Source organism: Dioszegia hungarica (genome assembly GCF_025882075.1).
Source record: "Dioszegia hungarica strain PDD-24b-2 chromosome Unknown MKK02contig_8, whole genome shotgun sequence".
Lineage (NCBI taxonomy): Eukaryota > Fungi > Basidiomycota > Tremellomycetes > Tremellales > Bulleribasidiaceae > Dioszegia > Dioszegia hungarica.
Window position 1 is genome coordinate 3,945,614 of NW_026515770.1, and position 26,073 is coordinate 3,971,686.

Below are 26,073 nucleotides of genomic sequence, written 5' to 3' on the forward strand. Positions count from 1 at the left end.
TGGTTCTCCGGCCGGGACAGACGCGACTTCTAACACACGTACTCAAATCACGCGCCTTGCCACCCCACTCGCCGCAGTTCCGTCCGCTGTCCCTCCCTATTTACGCTTGCTCCGCCCGGTAATCCCGGTCTCGCCCAGTTCATTTCGATCCTGCCTAGGCTCAATAGACATCTAGATATAGAAGAGACCATCCACACCCTTGCGCAGTTATATAATCGCCTTGCCACCCACTCGACAACTCCACAAACGTGAGTCGAAAGCACGGGGAGGCTCGCGCACGTTCGTGCAGTACTATCCTTCAGATCGCCGCGATAAGCTTCAGCTCATCCTGTAGGCAACAACAACAGATCAAGTATATATCCAGAGCGTCTATCCTTCGCAGTATCGCCCCACCATCGTTCACGATCGACATAGGGCATCTCGCCCGACCTTCATCAACACGGCTATCAGCTCGAACCAGCCTCGTCCACCATGTCGCCGTCAATGATCAAGGGCACAGCGTCCACCCTACCCACGCCTGAGCTCCTTGCCAGCTCCGGTCCTTCGCCTGCCCTTCAGCGTCTCCGCACGCCCGATGAGGAGCTTCCAGCGTTCGACCTGGGCGTCTCTGCTCTGGAAGATAAGGCGCAGTCGCGTCTGCCGGAATGCTGGGGTCATCGAGGTGCTAGCGCTTCATATCGTAAGCCAGCCACCTCCCGTATCAAGCACAGTAGCTCACGTATCAGCGGAGAACACCAAGGCCAGCTTCATCGAGGCGTGCAAGCAGGGCGCGGACGGTATTGAGACAGGTGAGCCACGACGTAGTACATAGCTGATCCCAGACATCCACATCACATCCGATAACGTCCTCGTCCTCTTCCACGACCCCAAGCTGGACCGCACGACCGACGGGAAGGGCCGTATCCGGGAGCAGCCATGGCACGGCATGTTGGAGTACGTTCACCGCTCGACTAGGCTGACCGTAGGCATGTCCGTACCAAGCAAGCACCGGTCCAGCCCATCCCTCTCTTCACCGAGGTCCTCGACATCATGCTGTACCTTGGCAACGAGCGCGTCAAGCTGAACGTAAGCCTACGCACGACCCCTCTAATGTCAGCTCGACTGCAAGGTCGACAACGACGCGGAGAAGCTGTTTGGTCTGGTTCGGAGCGTCATCGCCCGGTATGACAAGTGGGAGCAGCTTCTTGCGCCGAGAATCATCCTTGGCCTCTGGCACGTAAGTCTACGTCACTTCTAAGGGAGCTGTCGCTGATGAGCAGCCTAAATTCCTCGGTCCCGCTGCGCACCACCTCCCCTACCTCCCTCGCTACGCCATCTCCATGTCGCCCGCCGACGCCAGGCGGTTCTTCTGGGACTCGGTGCACGGCTTCTCGGTCTACTACGAGGCACTCGCCACTCCAGATGGGCAGAAGTTCTTGGCGGAATGCAGAAGTCACGGGAAGGGCGTCTGCGCGTGGACGGTGAACACGAGAGAAGGGATGAGGGAGTGCGTCCGATGGGGCCTGGGGAGCTGTATCACGGACAAGCCGGATATGTGGCGCGAAGTGAAGGCCGAGGTAAGCTACCTCTTCTACAGAGTCGTGGATGAAGCTGACGAGCAGTTCCAAAACGACTACTACCGCGCCGTCAAGCCCACCCTCCAGACCTACCTTCTCCCGTTCGTCAACAAGAAGGCGTGGTGGTTCGATATAGCCAAGCAGACCAAGGAGGAGCGCCAGTATCTCGAGAAGGAGGGAGGGAAATTCGAAGGGTGGGAGGGCTTCAAGGTGGGACTGCAGATTGCGCGAGCCGAATAACGGAGCTGAGGGAGTGTGAGGGGAGGATGTGACGAGTAATGATAATGACAATAGTACACGGACATTGGCTAAGATGAATCCCAGATGTACTAGGACGGCTGATCCGAGCTAGCCACCATGACGATGCTGACACTCTCATATGCGCTTCTCCCCTCTCCCTATCCTCCTTTCGCCCCACCCCTTTCCACCGCCTCTTGCAAGGGGAATGCCCCGCGGAGAGGGTCTCCTTTGTGGCACACTGATCGAGCGAGCAGAGCTGACCTTCCATTGATGTCTGACCCCTGATGATACGGCGAAAGTCCGTCAACCTGGTGCCTTGCCAGCAGCTAGGGGGGAGGTATATACGTTCTCGCCCCCCGCTCTTCTACATCCGACAGTCAATATGTCTTCGATACGCATCAAACAGCTCGCCCGATCCGCTACATCCACCCCTGAGCTCAGTGCCAGTCAAAGGTCCTCACCTGCGCTCCAGCAGGTCCAGACCCCGGAGGAAGAGCTGCCCAGTTTCGTCCTCGGCGCAGCGGCGCTGAGCGGCGGGAGGCCGAGACTGCCCGAGTGCTGGGCGCACCGCGGGAACAGCAACAAGTATCGTGAGTCCGACCATGATGAGTCAGACTGACGTCCAGCGGAGAATACCAAAGCGAGCTTTATTGAGGCGTGTGAGCTGGGCGTGGATGGCATCGAGACTGGTGAGCACCTGCAAAGAGCTCCGCTGACGTAGACCTGCACATCACGACCGACAATGTCGTGCTCTGCTTTCATGATCCTGAGCTCGACACCAAGACTGATGGAAAAGGCAAGATCGAGTTGCAGGCGTGGCGTGGTCATCTGGAGTGAGTGGAGCCGTGGTTACTGCTAATCTCAGGCATGTACGGACCAAGCAGGCGCCGGTACAGCCTCTTCCATTCTTGTCAGACGTGCTTGAGGTGATGCTGTACCCGGGCAACGAGGCTGTCAAGCTGAACGTAAGTGCCTGGACGATGAATCAGGCTGATATCAGCTCGACTGCAAAGTTGGGATTGACCCGGAGCGGCTCTTTGTGCTCATCCAAGGGGTCCTCACGACTTTCGATGATTGGGAGAAGCGGCTCGCACCTCGGATCATCCTCGGTCTCTGGCATGTAAGTAGCAGCCTTCCTCAAGCTGACGAGCAGCCGAAGTTCCTGCTCCCCGCCGCTCGCCACTTGCCATACCTCCCGCGATACGCCATCTCCATGACGTTGGCCGACGCCAAGCGATACTTTTGGAACTCGGTCCACGGGTTCTCGATGTACTACGAGGGGCTCGCCACTCGAGAAGGGCAGCTCTTCATCGCTGAGTGTAAGGCAGAAGGGAGGAGTGTCTGTGCGTGGACGGTGAATACCAAGGAGGGCATGAGGGAGTGCGCGCGCTGGGGCATCGCGAGCTGTATCACGGACAGGCCGGATCGGTGGAGAGAGGTTGCCGCTGAGGTAGGTCCGAGTGAAGTCAGAGCTGATGAGCAGTTCGAAGCGGACTATGAGGGTGCGATGAAGCCGACACTGCAGACGTTCCTGCTACCATGGCTATCAAGGACGGCTTACTCGTTTGACATCGCCAGAGAGGCCAAGGATGATAAAGAGTATCTCGAGAGGGAGGGTGGCAGGTTTGAGGACTGGGGAGACGTTCAGACAGGGCTGCAGATAGCTGGTGCGGAGTGAACGTATCTGTGTATACGAGCTCGACGATTGCGCCAGTCCATGTACGCGAGAGCCACGCACAAGATGCATGGTCCTTGAAGCTTGACTCTACAGCATGCCTCGGTCATCGGGCATGGTTCGGCTATTCGGCTCCGACGATGGATGCAGCTGGCCAGCTGACCTTGCCTTCTTTGGCGCAAGATGGGAATTCTTTGACTGCATCTCTTCCAGATGTGAGATGATCTGGCAGCCAGAATGTCCTCAGCTGGCTCCTCCTCTACCTCGCAGTCTGCTTCGCCAAGCTTGGTGCTCAAGGATACGGCACGAACAACAGGGGTTCTCAACCTGCACTATGTCCCGGACGATAAGCCTGTCTTCTCCTGCGAGAAGTGCTCTGACACTGTAGTGAGTGAAGCCCGTCGGTCACTATTGCCAGTTACATCAGCTCATTCCGAGGCGCTGCAGGATGAGCTGGTCTCGAAGGCTTTCAATGGGAGGTCTGGTCGGGCATAGTAAGCAGGCCATTTCCGCTTAGTCCACAGCCCCGACCTGCTGACATCACAGTCTCTTCAATACGACTATCAACACGAACCTTGGCAAGCGGGAAGAGCGCAAGTTGATGTGAGTGATCAGACCGTCTTAGGAGCAGAAAGGGATGGCACTGAAGCTGTAGTACCGGGATGCACACTGTAGCGGACCTTCTTTGCGCGAGCTGCGATACGAGCCTGGGGTGGATGTATATCCGAGCGCCGACGGGAGATCAGCGGTACAAAGAGGGTGAGCAGTCTCAAATTGAGCCGAAGAGATAATGGAGTGCAACGTCGGGCTAACGACATAGGAAGGTACATTCTGGAAGCAGCAAAGGTAGTCAAGGAGAACAACTGGTGATGCTACATCGCATTGTACAACATGAGTGACACAATATTTCTTCATCTCCTCGACGCCTCCGCGTACCCCGGCGGCGCATCCTCAGGTACCTCATCAGCAACGCGTACAGCCTTTGCCGTTGATACCGACCTCTGTACGGTGCCCCCCTCTGCACCCCTGACTGATCCCTCTACGCCAGGATGACGCCCGTCGACACCTCTCTCGCCGAAGGGGTTCTGGCCTCGCCTATGCTCATACGGTGTGACCTGGGGTACTGCCCCCGCCTCGCCCGTGGTGGAGCTGGTCGCGAGGTCCTCAGACGTATAGAGGGGTGGGACGGGCCGACGGAAGATTGAGCGCCGAGGTGCAGGGGGACTGATGGATGAGGATGCGGCGCCAGTAGCGGCAGAAGGGAGGGCTGAAGAGGAGGGCGGCGACGTGGAGCGCTGAAGGCGAGGCTGCACAGGAGCGAATGAGGGGATTGCCCATGCAGCATGGGGCCCAGATTGCTCAATGCGATCTTGCCGAGGCCGGTATGGGGGTAGATCGGCCGATGCTGAAGGCCGGATGTAGGCAGGAGGGGGAGGAGGTAACTGGGACATATGTGTGGGAAGACTGGGCGCGTGTGTGTTATTGGATCTGATTGATCAGCTTCATATCGGATAGCGAGGATGGCAGTACGCACGATTTGACCCTTCTTCGTCGCCGCACACAGACGCACAGCACCATAGCGGACAGTATCGACACGCTTACGACGGCTACAATGATGCCGATCGTGCGCGAGTCCAGACCGTCCTCACTATTGTTGTTTCCCCAGGTGGAGGGGCGGAAGATGGCCATAGCGAGTAGTGTAAAGTAGTGATTAAGCTTGTTGGGCTGGGGATTGGAGTACGAGGGGAAGATAGATGACCACAATCCGACCACCCTTTATCTTATCGAGAAGCGCACCGCCTCTGCCCCGCCTAGGCTTTCGCACCATCGCCAAAGCTTGGCCCATAGCGCTCGATGAGGTTCATGACTCATGCGATGCAGCTGGAGATCGTCGGGCTCAGGACCAAGCCGAAGTCCGCCAACGCCTTAGCTTATGGCCGAATACCTTGGATGGCTTGGCACGGCAGCGAACGGCATGACGGCATGTGAGATTCCCGCGGAGTTCCGCGGAGGACTCGTTCTGGCGTTGAGACAATTGTCGAGCTCATGCAGGGCTTGGTCAACCAGTTGGCCATGAGCCTTGAGACTGCGAAACGAGGTCGTCGGTCATTCCGGCCATGTACCCCTGTGCCGTGTTGGGTGGAGACGTCAGCGAGTCAGCGCAGTGAGCTTTGGTCAGAGATCTGTGGGTCAAGTATGGGTGGTTCACTATAGCTCTGCTCTTCCCGCTCGTCGAGAACGGGCTAAAGGAGTCGTCCTGGCTTACCGAGACGGTGATCCGCGCGAGCCTACTCCAGGATCCGTTGATTGAGGTGAGTATCGGCCCTGGCAAAGCTGTTCCCTACTGTCCATCTCGCTGCACATCCGTGAGCGACCGGCTTGCCCGCCCAAAGACCAGTACGTCTTGAGCGAAGAGAAGCTGGACTGGCTCAGTATCTTCACTTTGTGAGGTGGGGACGGTACATGGATGATTTGGGCGTTCCAGTGCCAAAGTCAAGAAGATGAAATTCAGGCACGGTGATTGCGGCGTTTTGTTTACGCGTTGGTTTGTTTACAAGTCACGTGCAGCCAAAACGACGCGCTCAGGCCAGATCTATTCTCTTCCCACCCATCTCATCTTGCATCTATCCAACATCCTCGCAATGACATACCAACCCAGGCCTCTCATGCCTACTCGCTACCTACCCTCACCTACATCATCCCCTTCCAAGCTTGAAATCAAGTCGAATACCGACTTTAAAATCCCCCCTCTACCGCGCTACCGGCTCATGACCCCCTCAACCTCGACGGTGGCCGCCAGCTCGTCCCCTATCCGCTCTTCCCCCATCCGTCGCGAGCCCATACGCGAGGTCTACCTCCAATCTGACAAGATCACCGTCCTCGGCCGTCACAAATCACATCCTACCTCCTCCCTTCCCCCTTCCATCCACGACCTCCTCATCGACCCATCTCGACGCGTCGAATCGGTCCATCTCCCTCGGTCTGCCTCGCACGCGTCCAGAATACACTGCGCTGTCGAGGTAACGGAAAACGGCATCCGCATCGCGGTCGTTGGACAGAATGGCGTACGCGTCAAGCAGGCGGGGCGGAAAGTCCGGATGAAGAAGGGCGAATGTCGCGTGTTTGACCGCGAGGTCGAAGTCGACTTTTATGGGTGCAAGGTCCGCTTGGTCTCTATCGCGCCCTCCCGGTCAACACTATCGCCAGCACCATCTGTACCCGTCGCGGCGGTCGAGTCTATTCCCCACTCACCCGCGGCCGACCCGGAAGTCCCACCACCACCAGTAGACCTACCCGCCCTTCTCGCGTCTACGGTCGTCTTCTCCGGATCCAGCAAGCTCTCCCTCCCTGATCTCGTCAAGCACATGCTAGAGGTGAGTCTTAGCAAGGCCCTGCTGATATCAGGCACAACCTAGCCTAAAAGAACACGGCACCGAAGCTCAATGGTCGGTCTGGGCATCAGCCGAGCTGGAGGGGAACCAGATGTTTGGAAAGGTCCAACGCTCGGGCAAGGTGAATCATGGGCTGGACTTGGCTGATATCAGGACTCCTCAGGTCACCCCCTCCTCCCCCACTACTTCTACGTTCCGGATGCGGACCCAGACACGTCGAGGGCGAAGCAGCTCGGCGGGCTTGTCAGACCGTTGCGGGCGGCGCAGAGGGCAGGGGGAAAGGCTATTGATTGGAGACCGGTAGGGAGCGGGAGGCGGAGGTACTAGCTTGGGGGTGTATCGTGTCTTGCTAGATGATCTCCGAGTATGTATCTGCCAATGGAGCTGTCTTTCCGATGCCTTTCGAGATCAACCTGGCCGCTAAGCTTCCTTTGATCACGGGGGTCGACCGGTCCCGGTCAGCACGTGGACGAGAAGAGAGATCGTGCGAGATCGCGCGCGAATCGGCTGCAGTTCCAACTCGACCTCCATTCGCCTCTCATCCTGCAGTACCATCTCGCCACATAGGCCCTACGCTCAACGCTAGACACTTCGCAATGCAGCTCAGCTTCCTCCTCACCATGCTCTTCGCCATCTTCGCCCGGGCTGCCATCCTACCGCGAGACCAGCTTCCACTCTCCGATCGTCCGGCTCTCTCTCACGTCGACACGCTGGACATCTGCCCCGAGCTCGAGGTCACCTGCGTGCTAGACGGGGACTGGCGTCATCCTGTAGGGCGTCTAGGCAAGAAGCGCGAGTCCCTTCCCATCTCCATCTGGACACATCAAGATCTCGACCCAACGTCAAAAGGGATCTCAGCTGACCCCTCAGCATTCTGCCGGAAAGGCCTGCGATGCAACCAGTGCTATGAGGAGGGGAACACGCGGGAGTGCAACAGGCAGTTTGTGGAGTGTGGGAGAAGCTGCGAGGCGTACGGACCCATACCATTCTAGCCGATGATATTAGGTACGCTGTATCTGATTCAACCTTGGACCTGCCCCTGATCCGTTCCGAGAAGTGCATATGATGAGAAGAAGCTACCAGAGCTTACAGAGATATGACCTAAAGATACACAACATGGAGCGATACCTACAAGCAGAGCAGACTATCCCAAAAACCATCAATCAACCACCTTCCTCCACCCGCCATCGCAAATTCTGTCCTCCGCAATACAGCAGAAACAAGCGGTCGTGTCCCCCTCCGGATCCGCCAGACATCTCGCCTCAAGATGACAATTGTCCAGGTTCTCACCTAGCGCTCCCCGCGCCTCCCTCATCCTGCAACGACCACACGCGTTCCTGCCCTTGTACTCCGTCAGACGCTCGCCGCTTTCAACGATGGCTCGGACGGCGGAGGCCTGCGATTGCGACATGGGCAGCTTGACCTTGGGGTAAGGCCAGGAGATCCGGGGAGCGATGCGCGTGAGTCGGAGGAACTTGCGGACCTCGAAGAGGAAGACCTGATGGCACATGGCTTTGGTGTCGAGGATGTTGCAGCTCCGAGCGCGACGCTCATTCACGCCAGAATGCCGGACTTGGATGTGACCGTCCGAGGCCGTGTACGTGTACGCCTCGAGCCAGGCGATGATTTCCTTCTCGCTGGGGTAGAGCTTCAGGGAGCTGACTGGCGCCATGGCGGACGACGAGGAGCTGGACGAGGAGGAAGATGGCTCGCCAGCGCCGGTCGAAAGGAGGGATGAGGACGAAGGGGGAGGGCTGTCGAAGACGGATTCCCACCCCGGGGGCGGGGTGACATCGGTGAGGAAGGGATCCGAAGCGCTTGAGGACTCCGGGGGGGGAGGAGGGAGTGGATGAGAGCGACGGAGGGGAAGAGAGTGAGAGAGTGGGAGAGCGGGACGGTGAGGGCGTAGGGGAAATAGGGGTTGACGGTCGCCTGCGCCGAGGTCTGAATATCAGCGTGGGCCTGGGCGCGGAAGAGAAGGAGAAGAAGAGAAGAGGAGAAGAGGAGAAGAGGAGAAGAGGAGAAGAGGAGAAGAGGAGAAGAGGAGAAGAGGAGAAGAGGAGAAGAGGAGAAGAGGAGAAGAGGAGAAGAGGAGAGGACGAGAAGAGGAGAGGACGAGAGGACGAGAGGACGTACCGGTTGTTCCTTCCTTGTGTAGCCTGGTCCTCTCCTTTCCGCTTCCTAGCGTCCGCAGGCGGCTCTTCATTCTCAGAGTCACTGAAAGTCAGACTGAGAACATCAGCTCTTCCTTCCTTCTTTCCCTCAGCCGAGCGCGAGGACTCACTCGATTGCCTCATCGGCGCTGGTTCCTAGAGTCGTAAAGAAGGGTGGGGGTGAGTTGAGTGAGGTTGGCATATTGTGGTGGAGCAGGCTGGTCAGTGAGAAGGTTGGGGAGAAAGAAGAGGGGTAAGTGAGGAATAACGAGGGAAGGTCCAGCTATAAGTGTCTAGAAAGAGGCGGACCATCGCTGCCGTCCGATCCGGCGGCGTGCCTGGCCCGCGTCCTTTTTGGAAGCTTATCCTGCTAGTCTGTGTGCATCTGATGAGCTGATTAGATCTTGCAGAGGGCAAGGCGGCAGGCCTGATGAGGAGTAGAAGGAAAGTATCAGCCATCAGTAAAGGAGGAGGACAAGCAAAATTGCCTGATCCGGCGATACACAAGTCCTCGAGGTAAAGTGGGGAAGTGGGGGAAAGCGCGAAAAATCAAGATTAGGATAGAGCGTGAACCGCGCGTTCAATTGAGGCGCGGTCCAAGCCTCTCGGTCGACTTCGGCTCGGCCTCCCTCGCGAAGGGGCTTGGAATATCATCTGCACTGTCTGCATGTCTAGTAGATAGTCTATGTTCAGTATCGTGATGTCAACAGATCAAGCGTACTCGTTACACCGAGTTCAGGCATAGAGCCTAGTCAACCAGCTCCAAGGGCCGGTATACCGCGTCCCACATCCTGCTCTACGCGTTGTCAGCCCAGCCCGAATCCACTTGAAGGGATACTCACCCTGATGTAGTCCTCCAGGTTCTGTCCCTTCTCTCCCTTCACCACGGCCACCGTCGTGTCATCCTGTGCGTTTCCGTCCGCCACTGCCTGCCGGACCACCGCCGCCGCCACTACAACCGATACGTCCCGCACGTCCGCCAAATCCGGGAGGAGCGATGCTTCTGGGTTGTCCAGGGCAGGCGAAAGGGAGGAGAGTGCGTGGACACCGGCCATGAGCATACTGGGGGAAATGGTGCGGGCACGGGCGAGGATGGCACCGAGGCCGAGGGCGGGGTAGATAAGGGCGTTGTTGGTCTGGGCGACTTGGTCTACGGGATCAGTACGGCCAAGTAGAAGCGGATTGCGACTCACAAGTCTTGCCATTTCCAAGGTTGACGGGGTAGAAGGGGGATCCGGTAGCGACAAGGGCTTTACCCTCTGTCCAGTCCATAGCGTCCTGAGGGTCCACCTCACACAGAGCGGTGGGGTTGGACATGGGGAACTAGCAAATTAGCCTAGCTCAGTCTCCTTTGAGGCTGACTCACGATGATAGGCCTGTCGACGTGCTTAGCCATCTCCTTGATGAGCTCCTCGTTGAACGCCCTGGAGTGTGTTGATGTGCCGATAAGGACAGTGGGCTTGACCTCGCGGATGACTGCAAATCAGTCATGTCCTCTGTCTCAGGTAAATGACTCACCATCAAGCAGGCGGATAGCGTTCTGATCCTCATTTTGCCTCTTCCAGTCCTTGACCTCCTCGTCTGGCCTTGCGTACGCCATCTGGGCGTGACGCAGCGCATTCCCCATGCTCTCCACCAACAAACCGTTCCTGTCAACACACCAGAACCGCCTAGCCGCCTCGTTCTTGTCCAGCCCGTCCAAGATCATGAGTCCATCCTTGATCTGGTCGGCGATACCCATACCGGCGGAACCGGCGCCGTAGATGACGATACGTTGGTCTGAGAGCTTTGACCCACTCAGACGGATAGCACTAGACGTCAGCAGGACCCCGGTAACAAGGACAAGACTCACGCCAAGAGAGCAGCAAGAGCAACAGCACCCGTTCCCTGAATATCGTCGTTGAACATCGGGATGTCCTTGTACTTCTCCATGAATCGGTGGGCGTTGGCCATTCCAAAGTCCTCAAAGTGGATGATCGCGTTCGGGAAGAGCTCGCGACAGCTCTTGATGAATCGGTCGACGAACTGGTCGTAGTTTCGTCCCCTCAGCCGTGTGCGCTTCCAACCCATGTACAGCGGGTCCGAGAAGAGGGCGTGGTTGTCGGTTCCGCAGTCGAGGACGACGGGGAGGATACGGTTGGGGTTGATTCCAGCGCCGAGAGTGTAGAGGGCGGATTTGGAGGTCGAGATGGTGATACCGCCTACTCCTTGGTCTACGATCTTAGCTGAATCTATGTTAAGGGCTCAGCTGGCTCACCTCCAATACCGAGAATGGCCTCCGAGTCGGTCACGACGACAAGATCGATAGCATCCTTCATCTTCTCCTGGTCGTAGGTGTAGTCGGCAGTACGGTTGACATCCATCAGATGCCCCTCGAGCTGTGACTTCATACCGTCCTGATTGGGGAAAGACTGGGGATCAGCGCCCTCCCACTAGAGGTCCATGCCGCAACTCACGATGAAGCACCCAATTGGTCTACGGAAAAGGTTCGAATAGTTCGCGACCGCCTCTGTAGACGTCAGCCAGCATGCCACCGATGAGAGCACGCCTACTCACCAGCAGCTCCGGGAGTGTAAAGGACACCTAGCAGCTCCTTCAGGTGATCCTGCATGAGCTTGTAGAAAAGCACCTGATTTTGATCTCGTAGGGAGGCGAGGAATGCGTGTTTGAGGATGACGGAGGGTTGCTATGGGGTCAGCTGTCGCCTTGCGCAGATATTGCTCTACTCACTTTGAGGAGCTGGTTCCATGCTCGTCTTGCCTGCTTCTCCAGACTGTGCACATCGTACGGCAAGAACCCCTCAAGATTGAAGACCTGGCGTTCTTCGCGTGTAAATCCGGCGCCCTTGTTGAGGCGGGGGTTGTTGAGAAGAGCGGAGCCTAGTAAGGTCAGCGCTCTGCCTATTCGTCCCCTTGCGTCCACAGAGAGCTGCTCACCTCGAAGGTTAGTCTTAATAGGCAGCAAGTTCTTGTCCCGCGGGTCCACCATGAATTCCTCATGGACATATCGTCTCCCGCCGAGAGCGGAAGCGGAGGTTGACGACCGCGGAACACGTGCCGCCTGTAATCTCAGACTAGATCTGATGATAGTCAGCATAGTCTCCTTATACACACGGACGGTGCGCTCGTTGAGATGGGAGATGCGGGATGTCCCATCTCTCCTGGCTGGGCGCGGCGGAAAAGAGGCACGGAATGACGTACCGACGCAAAAGACCGCTGGAACTCGACATGGCGCTCATACTGGGCACACGAGCAGTTGATGGCAGGGCTGGGTAGATGTATAATGCCAACAGTGACCTCTTCGCTGCCTGGAAAAGCCTCGGAAGCGCTCGCTACCTCTCTCTTGCTGTTTTCGAATCGCTCCCCCTAACCTTTTTCGAAGGGAGAGATGGATTATCGAATTTTGGTGGTGACGGCATGTTCCCATCGGCCAGCTGCGAACGCCCCGAAACCCTGAGCGCCATCGGCCCGAGACGGCTCATAGATAAGAGGTAAAAGAGCGGCAGCTCTGGTATCTGGTCATGTAGAAAGTGCTCAACTCAGCATGGGATAGGTTTCGCATGTCAAGTATGAGCCCGGCGGTACCCCTGCCGCACGCAAACAAAACGACCCCTATCCTCCCTCTCCGCCAGATCTCTCCCTGCCGTAGGTGGAAGAGCCGCTAAAAAGCGGCACTGGAGGTATCGAGCCAGTCTCTATACTTTGCTGATACCCCGTGCCGGCCGAGCTGGGTCGACTTCTGCTTCCGCGCCGAGATGGACCGAGGGCGAAGCCATTGCCAGTATTGGACAGGGCAGCATTGTAGTCGAAAGACATGGGCCGAGCGCCGGGATTGAGCGACGCCATGAGGGCGTTGAGCTCGTCGTCGAGGACCCGACGAGCTAGCATGTCGGTCTCGCGAAGGAGAGAGGAAAAGTGTTTCTGCTGGTGTCAGCTGCGAAGCGTAACTGAAGGTCACATCTGGACTCACCCTGAGCTTGCCATCCACCTTGGCAAAGAGCTCTACTACCTCCTTGGTCAAGGCTTGACCCTCCCCTACGAGCATCTGGTCCGGCCCAAGCTCTCCACAGATGAACGCCTGGAAAGAGTCGCTTCCGCCTTCCCCTCCAGCGCCTCCGGCACTGCCTCCGGGAGTACCGGCACCAGCCATGAACGCCTGTTCCATCCCCATGCTCATATCCTCGAGCTCGTTCTGCAGTGGACTGCCGTATCCAGCTCCAGGATTGAAGCTGCCAGGTGTATGGCTCGCCGATGATGTTGAGCGGGTCGAGGGGGAGCGCATGGTGTTCTGGCTGTGGTCGACCGAGCCGGAGTTGGAGCGGGAAAAGGGAGGCGCAGAACTCGACGAGGAGTCGAAAGGAGCGGAGTGAATGATGGTAGATGGGTGGGTAAGCGCGTTTGGATCGGCGGGCGGTGGTGACCAGCCCTGGCGAGATGGGAGGAAGAGGCGGAGGATCTTGCGGTAGATGTCTCGGATGAGGGAGCAGGTGGTGCTGTGTATTTGGAAGAAGTCGAGAGTGAATGGCTGGGAATCAGCTCAGTCCATCAGCAGTATGAACAGCTTACGAGGTTGATCTGCATGATCGCGGAGTCGCCATCCTGCATACCCATGTACTCTCCGCCACTGCCGGACTTGCGACTTCCCTTCTGGCCTTTAAACAGGCCTCTCTGCGACGTCAGCTCTATACCTTCCATCCAAACATATACTCACTACCTTGCTGCCGCCTTCGCCCATAGTCTCCCATTCATCAAGCACCCGATTGACTGCCTTGAGAAAGTCACTTCCGTTGGCTATATCGAAGACGAGACCCAAGCTGATGCCTAAAATGAAGAAGTTGCGTGCTCGAGACTCAAGCGCTTTCGGTCCGAGATGTGCTTCAGTGGTCGTCCGAGGGATTTTCACGGTGTTGAACCAGTGCGTATCCCTACCCGTCAGTACAGACCTCACTCGTAGGAGTACAGGCTTACCCTTGATACCACAGCATCATATAGCTCCAGCTAACGAGTCTGTCCCTCGTGACCTTGACGAGGTCCTCTGGCCGCCTCACTATCGCTCCTCCGCCCGTCTTATCCCTATCCTTGTCCTTCTCCCGCTTCTCCCCTTGACTTCCTGTACTTCCAGACAGGCCAGGCGGGCTCATCACAGATGGCGCTCCAGATCCACTCTTGACCCGTCCAGCACCTCCTCTTCCGAACGTCGGATACGTCCCTGCGCCCTCAGAAGAGCCGATAGCGGTCCGTGACGACGAGCTGGTCGATTCGGCATACCGTCCACCGCTGCCTGAAGCTGAGCCGGGAGCAAAGTCATTGTAGAAGGCTTGGGAGTGGGATTGGGACGATACGGATTCGGAGTAGGGTGATTCGGGTTCGGGAAAGTGAGATGAGGTGGTGCTAGGTGGGGGAACGTATGAGGTGGGCGGGGGTTGAGAGGACTTGCGGAATGCGGTCAGCAGAGACTGAGCATCAGTACACTGATTGCAGCCGAGATACAAATGGCTCACGCTAGATTGCTATAGCGTCAGCTCGTTCCGTGCCCACTGCAGGAGAGATGTACCTTTCGCTTCATGCTCGACTTGGTGGACCTGCCAGAGATAGAGCCAAAGTCCATCTTGCTAAGCACCTGCACGGCCGTACTCGTAGATAGACGATGTGACAGCCGACTACTACAGGTGGCCTAGGGTGGAGCCAGTAGCCAGCAGCCGGTACTGGAGTCTGATGGATAGTAGGGTCAATGCCGCAAGACGCGGTTCGAGCAAAGTGGAGGAGGTCCGCTTTGGCTGTTGACAAGTTGGTGCAGCGGGAGCAGATCAGGCTGGGTCCGGTAGTGCAAGGACCACCTTCAGAGAAGCATGGAGATACATCGGCGCCCACCTTGCACCTACCCCACTGAAGCCGCCCTTCAATGCGCAAGACCACTGTTCAACAGCGGCGCATGAGGCCAGACAACATCATCCGCCGAAGGGAGTTCGGGGAGAAATTGGTCCGCGGAGGGCCCATTCGGGTCCTGGACCTTTCAGTGAAGGTTTATATTGTTTCAACAAACCACTCTTTCAGCCCGGCTATATCAGTTGGTAGATTAAGTGACTCTGGGAGAGAGGGATAGACCTATGCAGTATACAGCCCATACACTAGAGCTAGCCTGAAGCCAGTTTGCAAAGGCGAATCTCACCCCGACGCCATGGAAGACGTTGTCTATCAGCAGAGACCAGTTGCCTCACGTGGGCAACAGCCATCAGCATCATGAGTGACCAACCACAGCACGGTCCCAAGAGGATAGACTTTGGGCAAGGGATTGCAGGACCAGGAGAACAGAGTTTCGACACAAAAAAAAAAAGATGTTGTCACTTCCAACTGAAAGAGACGACTGTAGCCCGATGTGGGGCTCGAACCCACGACCGGCTGATGATTCTTATCGGGAAATAAGAGTCAGCAACTCTACCAACTGAGCCAACCGGGCTATGGAAAAGAAGCGCAACGTAACATACAAGTACCCTCAACATCTGCGAGAGGTGTGGGAGCCGCTTGTGCCTCCAGTTCCCCCTCAACGTCTCACTTCGAGTCGGCCTGAACGCCAGCCGCCAAAGAGAGGCTCGGTTCGATCACTCGGTCGTGGGTTCGAGCCCCACGTCGGGCTTACATCTTTTGCCCTGGGAGTCGGCGAGGGGCAAGGGAGAGATGGAATGTTCTTTTTGGCTTCCTGATGCTCCCTCTGGTTCCGGATCTCCATTGTTAGATCTCCTCAACACTGCACCGGACGTACGAGCCCCCTAGTGCCTCTTCCTATGGGCAGACAGGCTGTGAGGAGGAGGGAGGGGAGGGATTGGCACCCTACAGAGAGTGGCGCCTGTAGGGTTCTGCTGCTCTGATTCTCGTAGGCTTTCTTGATTTATGGAGAGGGCTGGTATGGGCATTGAAGGAGTACTATAGACCTCAATGGTCTTGTACTGTCGTTAGGGGTGATCTTTTGCCATGAAGCGCCGAGAACTCCTTCAGGCTGGTGCCACTCCGCCACAATGACTTCCGTTGGAAGCAGAACAAACAAATCATGGCGGCCTGGCGGCCATATATTTTTCATCTTGTCTTGCTCTGCAGCTGCTTCCTCTTGTCAGCGTCTACCATAGTCTGTAAACAGCCGGGCAGTACGTGGCGTTCCGGCTACCTCGGCCTCCGAAGCAGGCGATAGTCGGCACAAAGTCAACTTGAGGTCTACCTGATGTCGAATTCGCCCAAGCTGCGGAGGATCTTCGCCTCCGTCTACAACGAGTCAGATAGCGGCATATCGACAAAAGTCTCGTGTACGAAGTAAACACTTCGTGCTGGACATGTGAGTATTCCCGCCACTCCCTCCCCGGGGGTACAGAAGAAGCTGACATGTGAAAACCTGAACAGTATGTAGCTATCCTAGATCTGGTTTTATGCGAGTCTGCCGGTGTCTAAATTCTGGGGTACAGGGGTAGATGTAGGGGCGTAAGCGACCTCGAAGTGATTCCCCTTCCACACAGCCGCACACACACTCCTGATGTTATCTCAAGGCCTGCGACCGCGCCCCCCCTCAAAATCCAGCCCGGAGGAAAAGGGTTTCAGCCTCAAAAGGATTCCCATAGAATACGGCCCCCCCTCTCTCTGCCTCGCCCACTCTTTTTCAACATCGCCTTGTGCTGCTTCGCCCATCAATCTATTGTTACTGATCTCTCTACTGATCACAACCTCTCGACATCAAGCGTACGGAATGGACCAGTCAGGAGAACAGCAGAGGGTCAGGGCGGGCTTCATGTGAGTGCAACAGCATCACATCTCTGTCGCCAGGGTCTATGTGTAAAGGCTGATCTCCAGCTCCACGCCCAGCTCGAATATGATGGGATACAGGAAGAGGGAGCGGTCGGCTTCCATTGGAGATGAGGGCGAAGCGTAAGTCGAAGCATTGCTTGCGGTCGCGTCACAATCCTGTCTTGGTTACAAGCTAATCTTCCAGCCTCCAAACTTCGGAGACGATCAAGCTGGCCAAAAAAAAGAAGAGGGCGCACACGGAGAAATTCTTCGACAAGTACGAGCCGTGCATTTAGCTTTCGTGTGGTGATTGTGGCGGGTCTCGGCTGACAGGTGCAGGCTCCCGTGCACGGTCATCACCCCTCATCGCATTCAAGCCGGCGCCGTCCCAGGCCCCACCATCCAGCGATACGGCATAACCAATAACCTCAAAGCGAACCGGGATACTTCCTCCTCGACTCGCGCCACCATGACATCCGCCATCTCTTCCTCCTCCGCTCTCGCCGCCATCACCACCGGAATCGACGATGCTGACAGCTCCGGCTCCGAGTCCTCGGCGCCGACGTGCGTTGGGCACGGCAACAGAGACGACGAACTACAGGCTGGCACAGGAGACGATGAGGATAAGGAGGACGATGCGCGGGATCGGCACGAAGAGGTCTCTGACACGACCGTGGAGATATCGAGGGCCCGGTACGGCATAACATCGTACTGCCGAGTGATGATGGCCATCGCGTATATGGCCTTGGTGTCGACTGAGTGGATCAGATCGCTGTCCTTGACAATCCTTAATGCGCTTGTCACCGTGAGTCATCTCCCCGGTATCTCACGCATATGCACGCTAACCACGCAGGATCTGATCATCCTCATCATTCAGGATCTGGCCCATACATACGCTCTCTCGTTCGTCATCGATGATTCCTATGGGGTCGAGGACATCACCATGACGGCGGGAGAGGCGAAATGGAAGGAGAAGAAAGCCAGAGAGTCCAAGGCGGTGGCCAAGAAACCCAAGGCGGTCAAGAAGAAAGCCCTGACGGCGGAACAGCTGGCGAAGAAGGCGCAAGTAGACCAAAAGGTCGGCTCGCTACTAAAAAGGCTGGCCAAGGAGGTCAAACGCGAGCATTCATTCGACGAAAATCTAGCCATGTAAGCTGTACCTCTCAAATCGGCCAAACCACGCTGACATCTATCAGGCTGTTGGTCGACCCGGCCTACAAAGACCTCATTTACTGGTCTAGGGAAGGGCCTAGGAAAGGGGAGACCCTTGTCACTCCAAGCTTGGCTGAGTTCTGGCGAAGAAGTGAGTGTCCTATATCGACTGTCATATCCTTCCGATTGCTACCTACCTATCTTACTACGGCTTCTTGCACGTCTTCGGCTCTCAGATAGCTGACTGAGCAGGGCCGGCCGATTTATTTGCGAGGCAAGCAAAAAAGCTGTCAAGTTTTTCCAAGCAGTGCGAATTGTGAGTTGCCACCCTGAAAGCCCAATCATCTCGCGATCAAGGATACTAAGTACTCCAGGTATGGTTATACAATACTGCGTTTGGGTAAAGGAGACTACAAGGAGCTCAGCCACGATGCCTTGAATGCTGATCTTGAAATTTGGGCCAAATTGCGCGCTGAGTACAAGAAGTGACCTCTTGTAAGTTCATTATTTCGTATCCTGGAACCGTGTCGGAATTGACGCTGACTGTTCCTAGGCGGAGCCGGAGTGGCCACTCATCTTCGGGAGCTGAGGGAGAGTATCATTCCAAGAGCTGGAGCTGGCGAGCGTAGCGCAAGTGGTCGCGAGGAATGTATCTTTCTGCCTCTATACATTAACAATATCGGAATCCAGAAATCTTGCCCCTGTATGTAATTTATTAAGTATATCTATTTATATATGTGTGCAATTAAAATAATAATTGTTTTATGTGTATGATGAATATTTGAAAAGATAATGTATATATATTGATATTGTCAATATTAGATTGTGTGTATTATGATTTAGTTGTATTAATATAAAATGTTAAAATGATAATGTTGATTAGAAAATAATTAATTTGATTATTTATTATTTTTATGTTTAATTATATATTATTAATGTTTAATTAATGGTTTGATTTAATAATAAATTAATTATGTATGAATTGATTATAAATTATGAGATATTTTTTTAATAATGACGGTATATTAATGATATTAATATGTAATTTGTTATATAATGTAAATGAATGAATTTTATTTTTGAAAATATGAATTATGTTTTGTGTATATTTAAATTAAATATTATATATTTATTTAAATATTGTATATTGAAATATGATTAATTTTATTAAAAATTATTATGTTTTTGATTTCGTATGTACTTGTTATTAGAAAAAAATGAATCTCAAGTAATTATTAATGCAAATTTTATATGATTCTATGACTGGGAGGAGCGATTTTTTGGATATTAAATTTATGATTATAAATGATACTTTGACTCATTTATTGTTAACTTTTGTATTGATAATTCATGAATTCTATTTATTTTTCTTCCTTTTTTTGATTATATTGAATCCATGTATTATCTCAATCTAACATTTTTTTTGTACAATAATGTTTCATTGGCAACTTCTAATAATTTTTATTAATTATACTTGCTGGATGATTTTTCTTTTTTATAGTCTTTGTATGACACTAATTTTTATGATTGAATTATATCTGTTGCCTTCACCATGTTTGTATACATTTGCTTATACTGCTATAATATATTAATATGTGTATGAAACTTTTGTTGATAATGATACCCCTCCTGTTGGTATGTGTCAGTTAAACTTGTAACTTCTTCATGCAATTTTTATTCCTTATATAATTATTTATACCCTCTTCTCTTACTCTATTCCCCATCTTAATATCTTGCTTTTACACTATTTACGATTTATCTATACTATATAGTCCTCTGTCAAACAATTGTTATTGGTTCATCTTATGTGTGCATAAACCTAAACTGTTTGCCTATCTTTAATGATGTACTCCCAATATTCATACATGTTGACAAAATATAACAAATTTCATATACCTTCTATACTTGTTTTATTTTATTCTGTCTTGTGATTAATTGACATATTCTGTCATGTGTAATTACTCTTCATTTGGATTAATTTTGGAAATGTGGAATTTTGAGTGACTTATCTTTGTTAAACTGATGCTATTGTTTACATTTGTTTATCAATTAATAATACTATTGATGTTTCTCCATAATGTTCATTGGTTGTTTATGGTTTTTATCATCTTCTTGGAATGACTGGTTTTAAAATCGTTCTCGTGTGCTTTTGTTTGGTTTTTAATGTTTCACCAATTAGTTATATAAAAACTTGATATATTGTGCAAACTTTCAATGTATTCTTATGTCGTTTTAATTGATGCTACCACAATGATTCCATTCGTAATATTACAAATATGTACATGATTAAATTGGTTTTTAATATCTTTTGTATATACACCTTTTTTGATAAAATTATTACAGCTCTATCCTTTATAAAACATCCATAAATTTAATGGTGTTAATTTGTTTGTACAAAACTGTTATCATATGATAAAAAATTGAAATATTATTATAAAATATATTTTCTGTGTTAATAAAAGGTTTGTATGAGTAATGTGTTTTTTTTATTTGTATTTAATGTATTTAAAATATGTATATATATATGGTTTATTAATGATATGTTTATATATATGATGAAAATGTGATAATGTATTAATTTTTGTTTGTGTGAATTTTATTTAAAAATTGTATGTGTTTTTGATTTTATTGAATATATGATGAAATTAATATATTTTTTTATATGAATAAAATTAAATGTATATATAAAATAAATATGTGTATGTAAATTTTATTGTTTTATGTTGTGTTGATTAATTATTATAAATTGAAAATTTGTTATTATGAAAATATAAAAATGAAAATCATGTGTTAAAAGTTTGAATTATTAAATATTAATATCATGTAATGAATATATTCTATTTATTTACATTATTTATTAATATTTTATGTTTTTTAAAATTTTATTAAAAAAATTTGCTGTATTTTTAATGATATATGATTATGGGATTGTATTATGTTGATTTTATATAAAAGTTATGTGATAGTTTATTATGTGTATTTTTTTTGTGTATGAATGTATATTAAAATAATTGATAATTTTTGATATTGATAAAATTAAAGTATTTGTGTATTTATATAGGTTGTTGTTATAATAATGAAATGTTAATATGTTTAAATTATGTAATATATGTTGGAATTGATATTTATTAATTGAATTGTTTTGAATTGTTATAAATTATGAATAAATTTATAGATTATATTATATATGTTTTAAAAATAATAATGTATGTTATGAGAATTAATCCAATAAATGTATTTATGTGTAAATTATGTATTAAAATTTAATAATTTTTTTTTTTAAAACAAAGATCAATAATATTATTTTATAAATTTTTAATTTGCTTGTTTATAAAGTTTTTTATATGAAATTTATATGAAATTAAATGTAATATATAATAATTAATTTTGAAGTATATATTTTGTATAATGGTTGTTTGGTTAATATATTTATATTGCTTTTATAATTATGAGTGTTAATATATTTTTAAATATAATTTGTGTGCTTAATTTGTTTGTTACAATATTGTTAATAATGTGTTGAATAAATGTTAAAAATTATATTTGGAATTTTTATTTGTAATATTATATAAATTTGTTTATTTAATATAATACAATGTGGAATTGAATATTAAAATTAATTGGCTAAAAAAATTTGTAAAATTAAATAATAAATGTATTTTATTTGAAAAATATATATATGATGTATTGTGAATGTTTAAATGTTATTAAATTGTTTTATATAAATTATTATTATGGTTTGATAATAATTTGATTATAATTTTGATTTAAATATAATGTTATGTTTGTTGTTTGAATGTATTATTGTTAAGATAATAAATAAAATTAATTGGATGTGATTTAATTTTTTTTAATTAATTAAAATGATGTTTTTTAATTTAAAAATTAATTGTTTTTAATGATAATTAAAATGTGTTATAATTATACTGTATTATTAAATGATGTAATTAGTATTGAATTGTAATTAAGATTTATTTTAATAACTGATGATATATTATGTATGTTAATATGTTTTTTGTTGATTGTTTTGATTTGATGGATATTTTGTGTAATAAGTATTATACTTTTATAAATTAATTGGTATTGTAATTTTTAATCTTTGATGTATAAGTGTTGTATATTGATCTATTAATGAAATAAATATATAAAATGAAAATGTTAAAATGTTTAGAAATTAATAATATTTATTTTTATTTGTATTTGTTTTGATAATATTTCGTTTGTTAATGTTAAATGTATTTTAATATAAATTTATAAAAATTTAAAATGTTTATTTTTGTAAATATGTATGTAAAATGATATTTTTTGTTTGAAAGAATTGGAATATAATAATTTAATAAATTAAATATGTTATTGTATGTATATTTGTTCTTTACTGTTTATATTATATTGGATAAATTAATATTTAATTTGTTTGATATAAATTGTTTTTTGTTTATTTTGTTAAGAAATATTATTTATTTATTTAATATAAAATTTAAAAAATATTTATTGACAATATTATAGGTTGTTTGGTTGTAATGTGATGATAATGAAAAATAATAATTTGGTATAAATTATAAAAAATTATTTTTGAATTGATTTATAAATGTTATTAATAAATAAATATTGATGTTTTATTTTTTGGTTAATTATTATGATTTTATTGTGATTAAAAAAATTTGATTGATCTTCTTTTTAATGACTATACTGTGTATCACTGATACTTCTTAATTATTGATGCTCTTCATTGAACTTTTAATAACTTGCATTGATTCCTGCTATCATGGTTTAACTTTAATTGCATATTCTATATCCACTGTTATTCTTTCATTTTTTACAACTTCATATAATCATTGTATGTGTGGTTGTATGGCTGTTAATACAATACATTACAATATGATGGTTTCTTGGTTTTCACTATTCATATCTGTCAATCCATTCTTATTAACAGTAAATTGAAAATATGATTTATGTCTATGTATACAAAAAAATTTAAGATAAATTGTATATTGTAAATTGAAGAAATTATTTGAATAATAAAAATGCTAAATGTTTTTAATATATATAATTTTTTAAAAATGTATTAATTATTAATTATATAATTAATAATTTTTAATTATGTAGTTATTATGTTAAATAATCAGTTTTATATGTATATGAAATTGATGTAGTTTGGCATTTTGAATTTTTATTATATAATGTTAATATTTTTTTGGAATAATGATATGAATTGATTGTTAATGAATATTGTATTTAATTATATTATTATATAATTGTTATATTGTATTTAATTTATTGTGTAATGGTATTTATTGTAAATATCAATATAATAAATATAAATGTTGTATTATAATGATTGTTAATTTTTATATTGAATTCTGTTGTGTTGAAATTAATTATTAATATTATTTTATGATGTAAAAAAAATATGATTTGATTGAATTGAATTTTTTAGTTGTTAAAAAACATTTTCTAATAAATGAATTTATATTGTATTGTTTTTGTTATGTTATATTTTTGAGTATTTATATATATAATAAATGATGTGTAAAATAAATTTATGATAATTTTGAATTTTATGTAATATTTTTTATATGTTGATGGGGATGTAAAAATTTTATTTTTTATGAATTTGTAATGTATATTAAAAATTTAAATTTGTAATTGTTATTATATTTGTTGGATAAAAACACAAAATTGATTGTTAATAAATTATTTGTAATTAAATAATGTTTTGTGGATAATTAAAAATTGAATTATTTTGAGATGAATGATATTTTAATAAATAATTATATGTAAAATATGTGGGTTTTATATTTATTTGTAATATATAATTGATTTTATATATATGGTATTTTAATGAATTATAAATGTCAATTTGAATTTAAATTTTCATAATTAGTTACAAAATTGTATTTAAAGAGCGGATGCATATTGACGCATCCTGCCACCTCTTCCTTTGCTCGATCTGAGCCTGCCATATGGCCAGGGCAGGGTCAAGCGGAGCTAATAATGCCTTGGAGCACCTGTTTTTGCCATTCTCGTTCGTTCCATCTCCTCCTGCTGGGTCGGCCTGGGGTGCGTCTTCCTTTCCGTCCCTTCTTGTTCTGATTGTATTCTTATATGTGTGTACGTGGCACGGAAACTCAGCATTCCCTGGTCGTCAACTCTGCCTCGACCAATCTCTGGCGGGGAGCGGGGGTCAACATGTACAGTCAGCCCGGAGCACCAGATACGAGAGCACATGTGCATTTTTGATTGCGGCCCCCACTCTGCCGCAATTAATCATGTCTGAGCATCTTTGGAGGGGTATCTTCCAGCAACGTGCTGGTGGACGAGACTGGCGAGATCCCCGCCTGATTCGCCTCTTCCGCCAAGGCCGCGTCCAGCCTCTTTGCCTCTTCTGCATCCGCCAAGACCGCATCCAGCCTCTTCTGCATCCGCTTCCGCGTCGGCAGCACCTTTTCGACGACCTCGATTGTGCGGAAAGCTGTACCCCTCGCCACCCGACCCATCGGAGTCTTGCCCTGCGCGAGCCATAGCAGGACTTTCGACATCTTGATCATTGGGTCGGCGCGCTTCTTCAGGTCGTTATGGAAGCGCGGTAGAGCCTCGGCAAGGTCTGCTGTCAGATGTGAATTTGGTCGCTGACATACCTTCAGTCCCCGTTAGCACCTTGACGAGACTCGCCGCGTCGCTCAAGGCCATGCTGGCGCCAGCACCGCAGAAGGGGTTCATCCCGTGCGCTGCATCCCCGATGAGTATGAGCCTCCCTCGGCCGGCTTGAGTATATTTTGCAGAGTAGAGAGGGAACGCCCTGCCCTGATTCGTGTTTACGTCCGCCCGGATCGCCTGGATCAGGGGCAAATCAGGCAAGGACGCAAATGCAGAGCGGATATCCTTCATGGGTGAAGGAACGGTCAAGGCGACGTAAGCGCCATCATGAGTGGGCATGAGTGCGGCAGACCAGCCTGTCCCGCAGAAGACGTTGATGCCGCGGGGATCAGCTCCGAGACCGCTCACAGCGGCCTTGAGGAAAGAGGGGGAGAGGCGGAAATTGCAGGTGACCCATGGCATGGGGCGGAAATCATCCTTAGGGTGAAGCGTCTTTCGGACTGCCGAGAACATGCCGTCCGAACCTGATTGTCAGCCAGACCGATGTTGGACTTACCAATGACAATATCTGCGCGTATGATCTCCCCAGTTGACAGCATGACTACCGCCTCATCCTGCAAGTCTTTGACAGAAACGACCTTGCGATCATACTCGATCCCCTTGACTCGATCGCGCAAGATCCGAAGGATGTCACCCCGTTCGACAAGACTGCTCTCGAATGGTTCCCGCAGGGTGTGCCAGATCCGCTTGCAGTCGCTGTTGAAAAAGCTGATCCCGTCGTGTCTGGCAGGTAGGGACTGGCGAGCGAGATGCAATCGCTCTTGATCTGCAGGGGAGAGAAGAGTGGAGATGGCATCTCGACCAGACTGGGAGGTCAGCAGAGCCTGGACGCAAAGTATAGTCGGCTTACAGGTGACAGGTGGATAGGGTATCCCGCTTCGAGGCATTGAGACGCTTTGATCAGCTTGTTCGCGCTCAAGACTCACCAGTCCGCTTCTCGATCACTCGCACGTCGAAGCGACCTTCCAGCTCCGGTCGAGTCAGGCCATACGCTGCGCCGAGCCCGGCTACTCCGCCTCCAATGATGACCACCCTCACCGGTTTCACTTCTGAGGTCTTATTGTTCATTGTTGAGTCGGTAGAAATCAGTATTAAGCAGCTATGAGTGATGGAGGACGGAACGCGTTTGAGCAGTAGTCAGCACATACAGATGTACTCAGAGTACAAGCCATCAAAGGAGCATTGACAGCTTTGTACAGAACGATATTGTACCCCAGCAGGGTGTGGACAAAGGATAGCTCGCAGGGAAAGGCTTTCTTCTCGATTTAAAATTCGAGATCTAGCGCAGAGCGGCTGCTCTGTCGTCGGCTACAGTCAGGAGACCTCCGAAGAGTAGCTTATCTGCCTACGTGGATGAGTGGATGGGCGAAAACCATCCTGAGATCGCCTGAGACGCGTTCTATGCATATAGGCGGGAGGTCCGTGTGTAAATTCTGGTTGACTTTCGCCAACGCGCAGCTACACATTCCTCATCGATCCATC

The 26,073-nt window shown here is 48.7% G+C and overlaps 11 protein-coding genes and 1 non-coding gene across 12 annotated transcripts; 6 read left to right on the forward strand and 6 right to left on the reverse strand.

Moving 5' to 3' along the window:
• Nucleotides 1-483: 483 nt before the first annotated feature.
• MKK02DRAFT_24641 (PLC-like phosphodiesterase) lies at nt 484-1,796 on the forward strand (the record flags this gene model as incomplete). Its single annotated transcript, XM_053086914.1, has 7 exons — nt 484-679; nt 726-788; nt 822-933; nt 966-1,065; nt 1,097-1,216; nt 1,260-1,556; nt 1,602-1,796. 7 exons carry the CDS (start codon nt 484-486, stop codon nt 1,794-1,796), a joined length of 1,083 nt encoding a protein of 360 aa, XP_052946316.1.
• Nucleotides 1,797-2,178: 382 nt separating this feature from the next.
• MKK02DRAFT_45244 (PLC-like phosphodiesterase) lies at nt 2,179-3,474 on the forward strand (the record flags this gene model as incomplete). The annotated part of the gene is made up of 7 exons (XM_053093308.1): nt 2,179-2,386; nt 2,423-2,485; nt 2,518-2,629; nt 2,662-2,761; nt 2,797-2,916; nt 2,950-3,246; nt 3,280-3,474. 7 exons carry the CDS (start codon nt 2,179-2,181, stop codon nt 3,472-3,474), a joined length of 1,095 nt encoding a protein of 364 aa, XP_052946317.1.
• Nucleotides 3,475-3,708: 234 nt separating this feature from the next.
• Nucleotides 3,709-4,341, forward strand: MKK02DRAFT_45245 (putative yippee-like protein; the record flags this gene model as incomplete). The annotated part of the gene is made up of 5 exons (XM_053093309.1): nt 3,709-3,858; nt 3,910-3,965; nt 4,018-4,074; nt 4,127-4,230; nt 4,292-4,341. 5 exons carry the CDS (start codon nt 3,709-3,711, stop codon nt 4,339-4,341), a joined length of 417 nt encoding a protein of 138 aa, XP_052946318.1.
• A 41-nt stretch (nt 4,342-4,382) lies between these two features.
• MKK02DRAFT_45246 (uncharacterized protein) lies at nt 4,383-5,160 on the reverse strand (the record flags this gene model as incomplete). Its single annotated transcript, XM_053093310.1, has 2 exons — nt 4,383-4,959; nt 5,006-5,160. The coding sequence occupies 2 exons, from the start codon at nt 5,158-5,160 to the stop codon at nt 4,383-4,385; spliced, it is 732 nt and encodes a 243-aa protein (XP_052946319.1).
• A 953-nt stretch (nt 5,161-6,113) lies between these two features.
• On the forward strand, nt 6,114-7,190 carry MKK02DRAFT_45247 (uncharacterized protein; the record flags this gene model as incomplete). The annotated part of the gene is made up of 3 exons (XM_053093311.1): nt 6,114-6,845; nt 6,877-6,984; nt 7,017-7,190. 3 exons carry the CDS (start codon nt 6,114-6,116, stop codon nt 7,188-7,190), a joined length of 1,014 nt encoding a protein of 337 aa, XP_052946320.1.
• A 269-nt stretch (nt 7,191-7,459) lies between these two features.
• MKK02DRAFT_45248 (uncharacterized protein) lies at nt 7,460-7,855 on the forward strand (the record flags this gene model as incomplete). Its single annotated transcript, XM_053093312.1, has 1 exon — nt 7,460-7,855. The coding sequence occupies one exon, from the start codon at nt 7,460-7,462 to the stop codon at nt 7,853-7,855; it is 396 nt and encodes a 131-aa protein (XP_052946321.1).
• Nucleotides 7,856-8,022: 167 nt separating this feature from the next.
• Nucleotides 8,023-9,218, reverse strand: MKK02DRAFT_45249 (uncharacterized protein; the record flags this gene model as incomplete). The annotated part of the gene is made up of 3 exons (XM_053093313.1): nt 8,023-8,807; nt 8,980-9,092; nt 9,148-9,218. 3 exons carry the CDS (start codon nt 9,216-9,218, stop codon nt 8,023-8,025), a joined length of 969 nt encoding a protein of 322 aa, XP_052946322.1.
• A 546-nt stretch (nt 9,219-9,764) lies between these two features.
• On the reverse strand, nt 9,765-12,254 carry MKK02DRAFT_45250 (malate dehydrogenase; the record flags this gene model as incomplete). The annotated part of the gene is made up of 12 exons (XM_053093314.1): nt 9,765-9,812; nt 9,859-10,166; nt 10,210-10,339; nt 10,383-10,492; nt 10,535-10,827; nt 10,869-11,229; nt 11,274-11,427; nt 11,473-11,525; nt 11,573-11,702; nt 11,747-11,895; nt 11,953-12,095; nt 12,217-12,254. The coding sequence occupies 12 exons, from the start codon at nt 12,252-12,254 to the stop codon at nt 9,765-9,767; spliced, it is 1,917 nt and encodes a 638-aa protein (XP_052946323.1).
• Nucleotides 12,255-12,627: 373 nt separating this feature from the next.
• On the reverse strand, nt 12,628-14,623 carry MKK02DRAFT_45251 (uncharacterized protein; the record flags this gene model as incomplete). The annotated part of the gene is made up of 7 exons (XM_053093315.1): nt 12,628-12,936; nt 12,986-13,540; nt 13,582-13,683; nt 13,727-13,940; nt 13,984-14,471; nt 14,517-14,525; nt 14,570-14,623. The coding sequence occupies 7 exons, from the start codon at nt 14,621-14,623 to the stop codon at nt 12,628-12,630; spliced, it is 1,731 nt and encodes a 576-aa protein (XP_052946324.1).
• Nucleotides 14,624-15,383: 760 nt separating this feature from the next.
• MKK02DRAFT_t53 lies at nt 15,384-15,472 on the reverse strand. The gene has a single exon. It is a non-coding gene; the product is annotated as a tRNA-Lys (tRNA).
• Nucleotides 15,473-16,744: 1,272 nt separating this feature from the next.
• On the forward strand, nt 16,745-18,563 carry MKK02DRAFT_33715 (uncharacterized protein; the record flags this gene model as incomplete). Its single annotated transcript, XM_053088769.1, has 9 exons — nt 16,745-16,788; nt 16,849-16,923; nt 16,988-17,068; nt 17,122-17,587; nt 17,636-17,931; nt 17,979-18,085; nt 18,187-18,250; nt 18,418-18,429; nt 18,488-18,563. The coding sequence occupies 9 exons, from the start codon at nt 16,745-16,747 to the stop codon at nt 18,561-18,563; spliced, it is 1,221 nt and encodes a 406-aa protein (XP_052946325.1).
• Nucleotides 18,564-24,197: 5,634 nt separating this feature from the next.
• MKK02DRAFT_33716 (uncharacterized protein) lies at nt 24,198-25,659 on the reverse strand (the record flags this gene model as incomplete). Its single annotated transcript, XM_053088770.1, has 5 exons — nt 24,198-24,538; nt 24,573-25,055; nt 25,088-25,397; nt 25,442-25,485; nt 25,518-25,659. 5 exons carry the CDS (start codon nt 25,657-25,659, stop codon nt 24,198-24,200), a joined length of 1,320 nt encoding a protein of 439 aa, XP_052946326.1.
• Between the last annotated feature and the right edge of the window lie 414 nt (nt 25,660-26,073).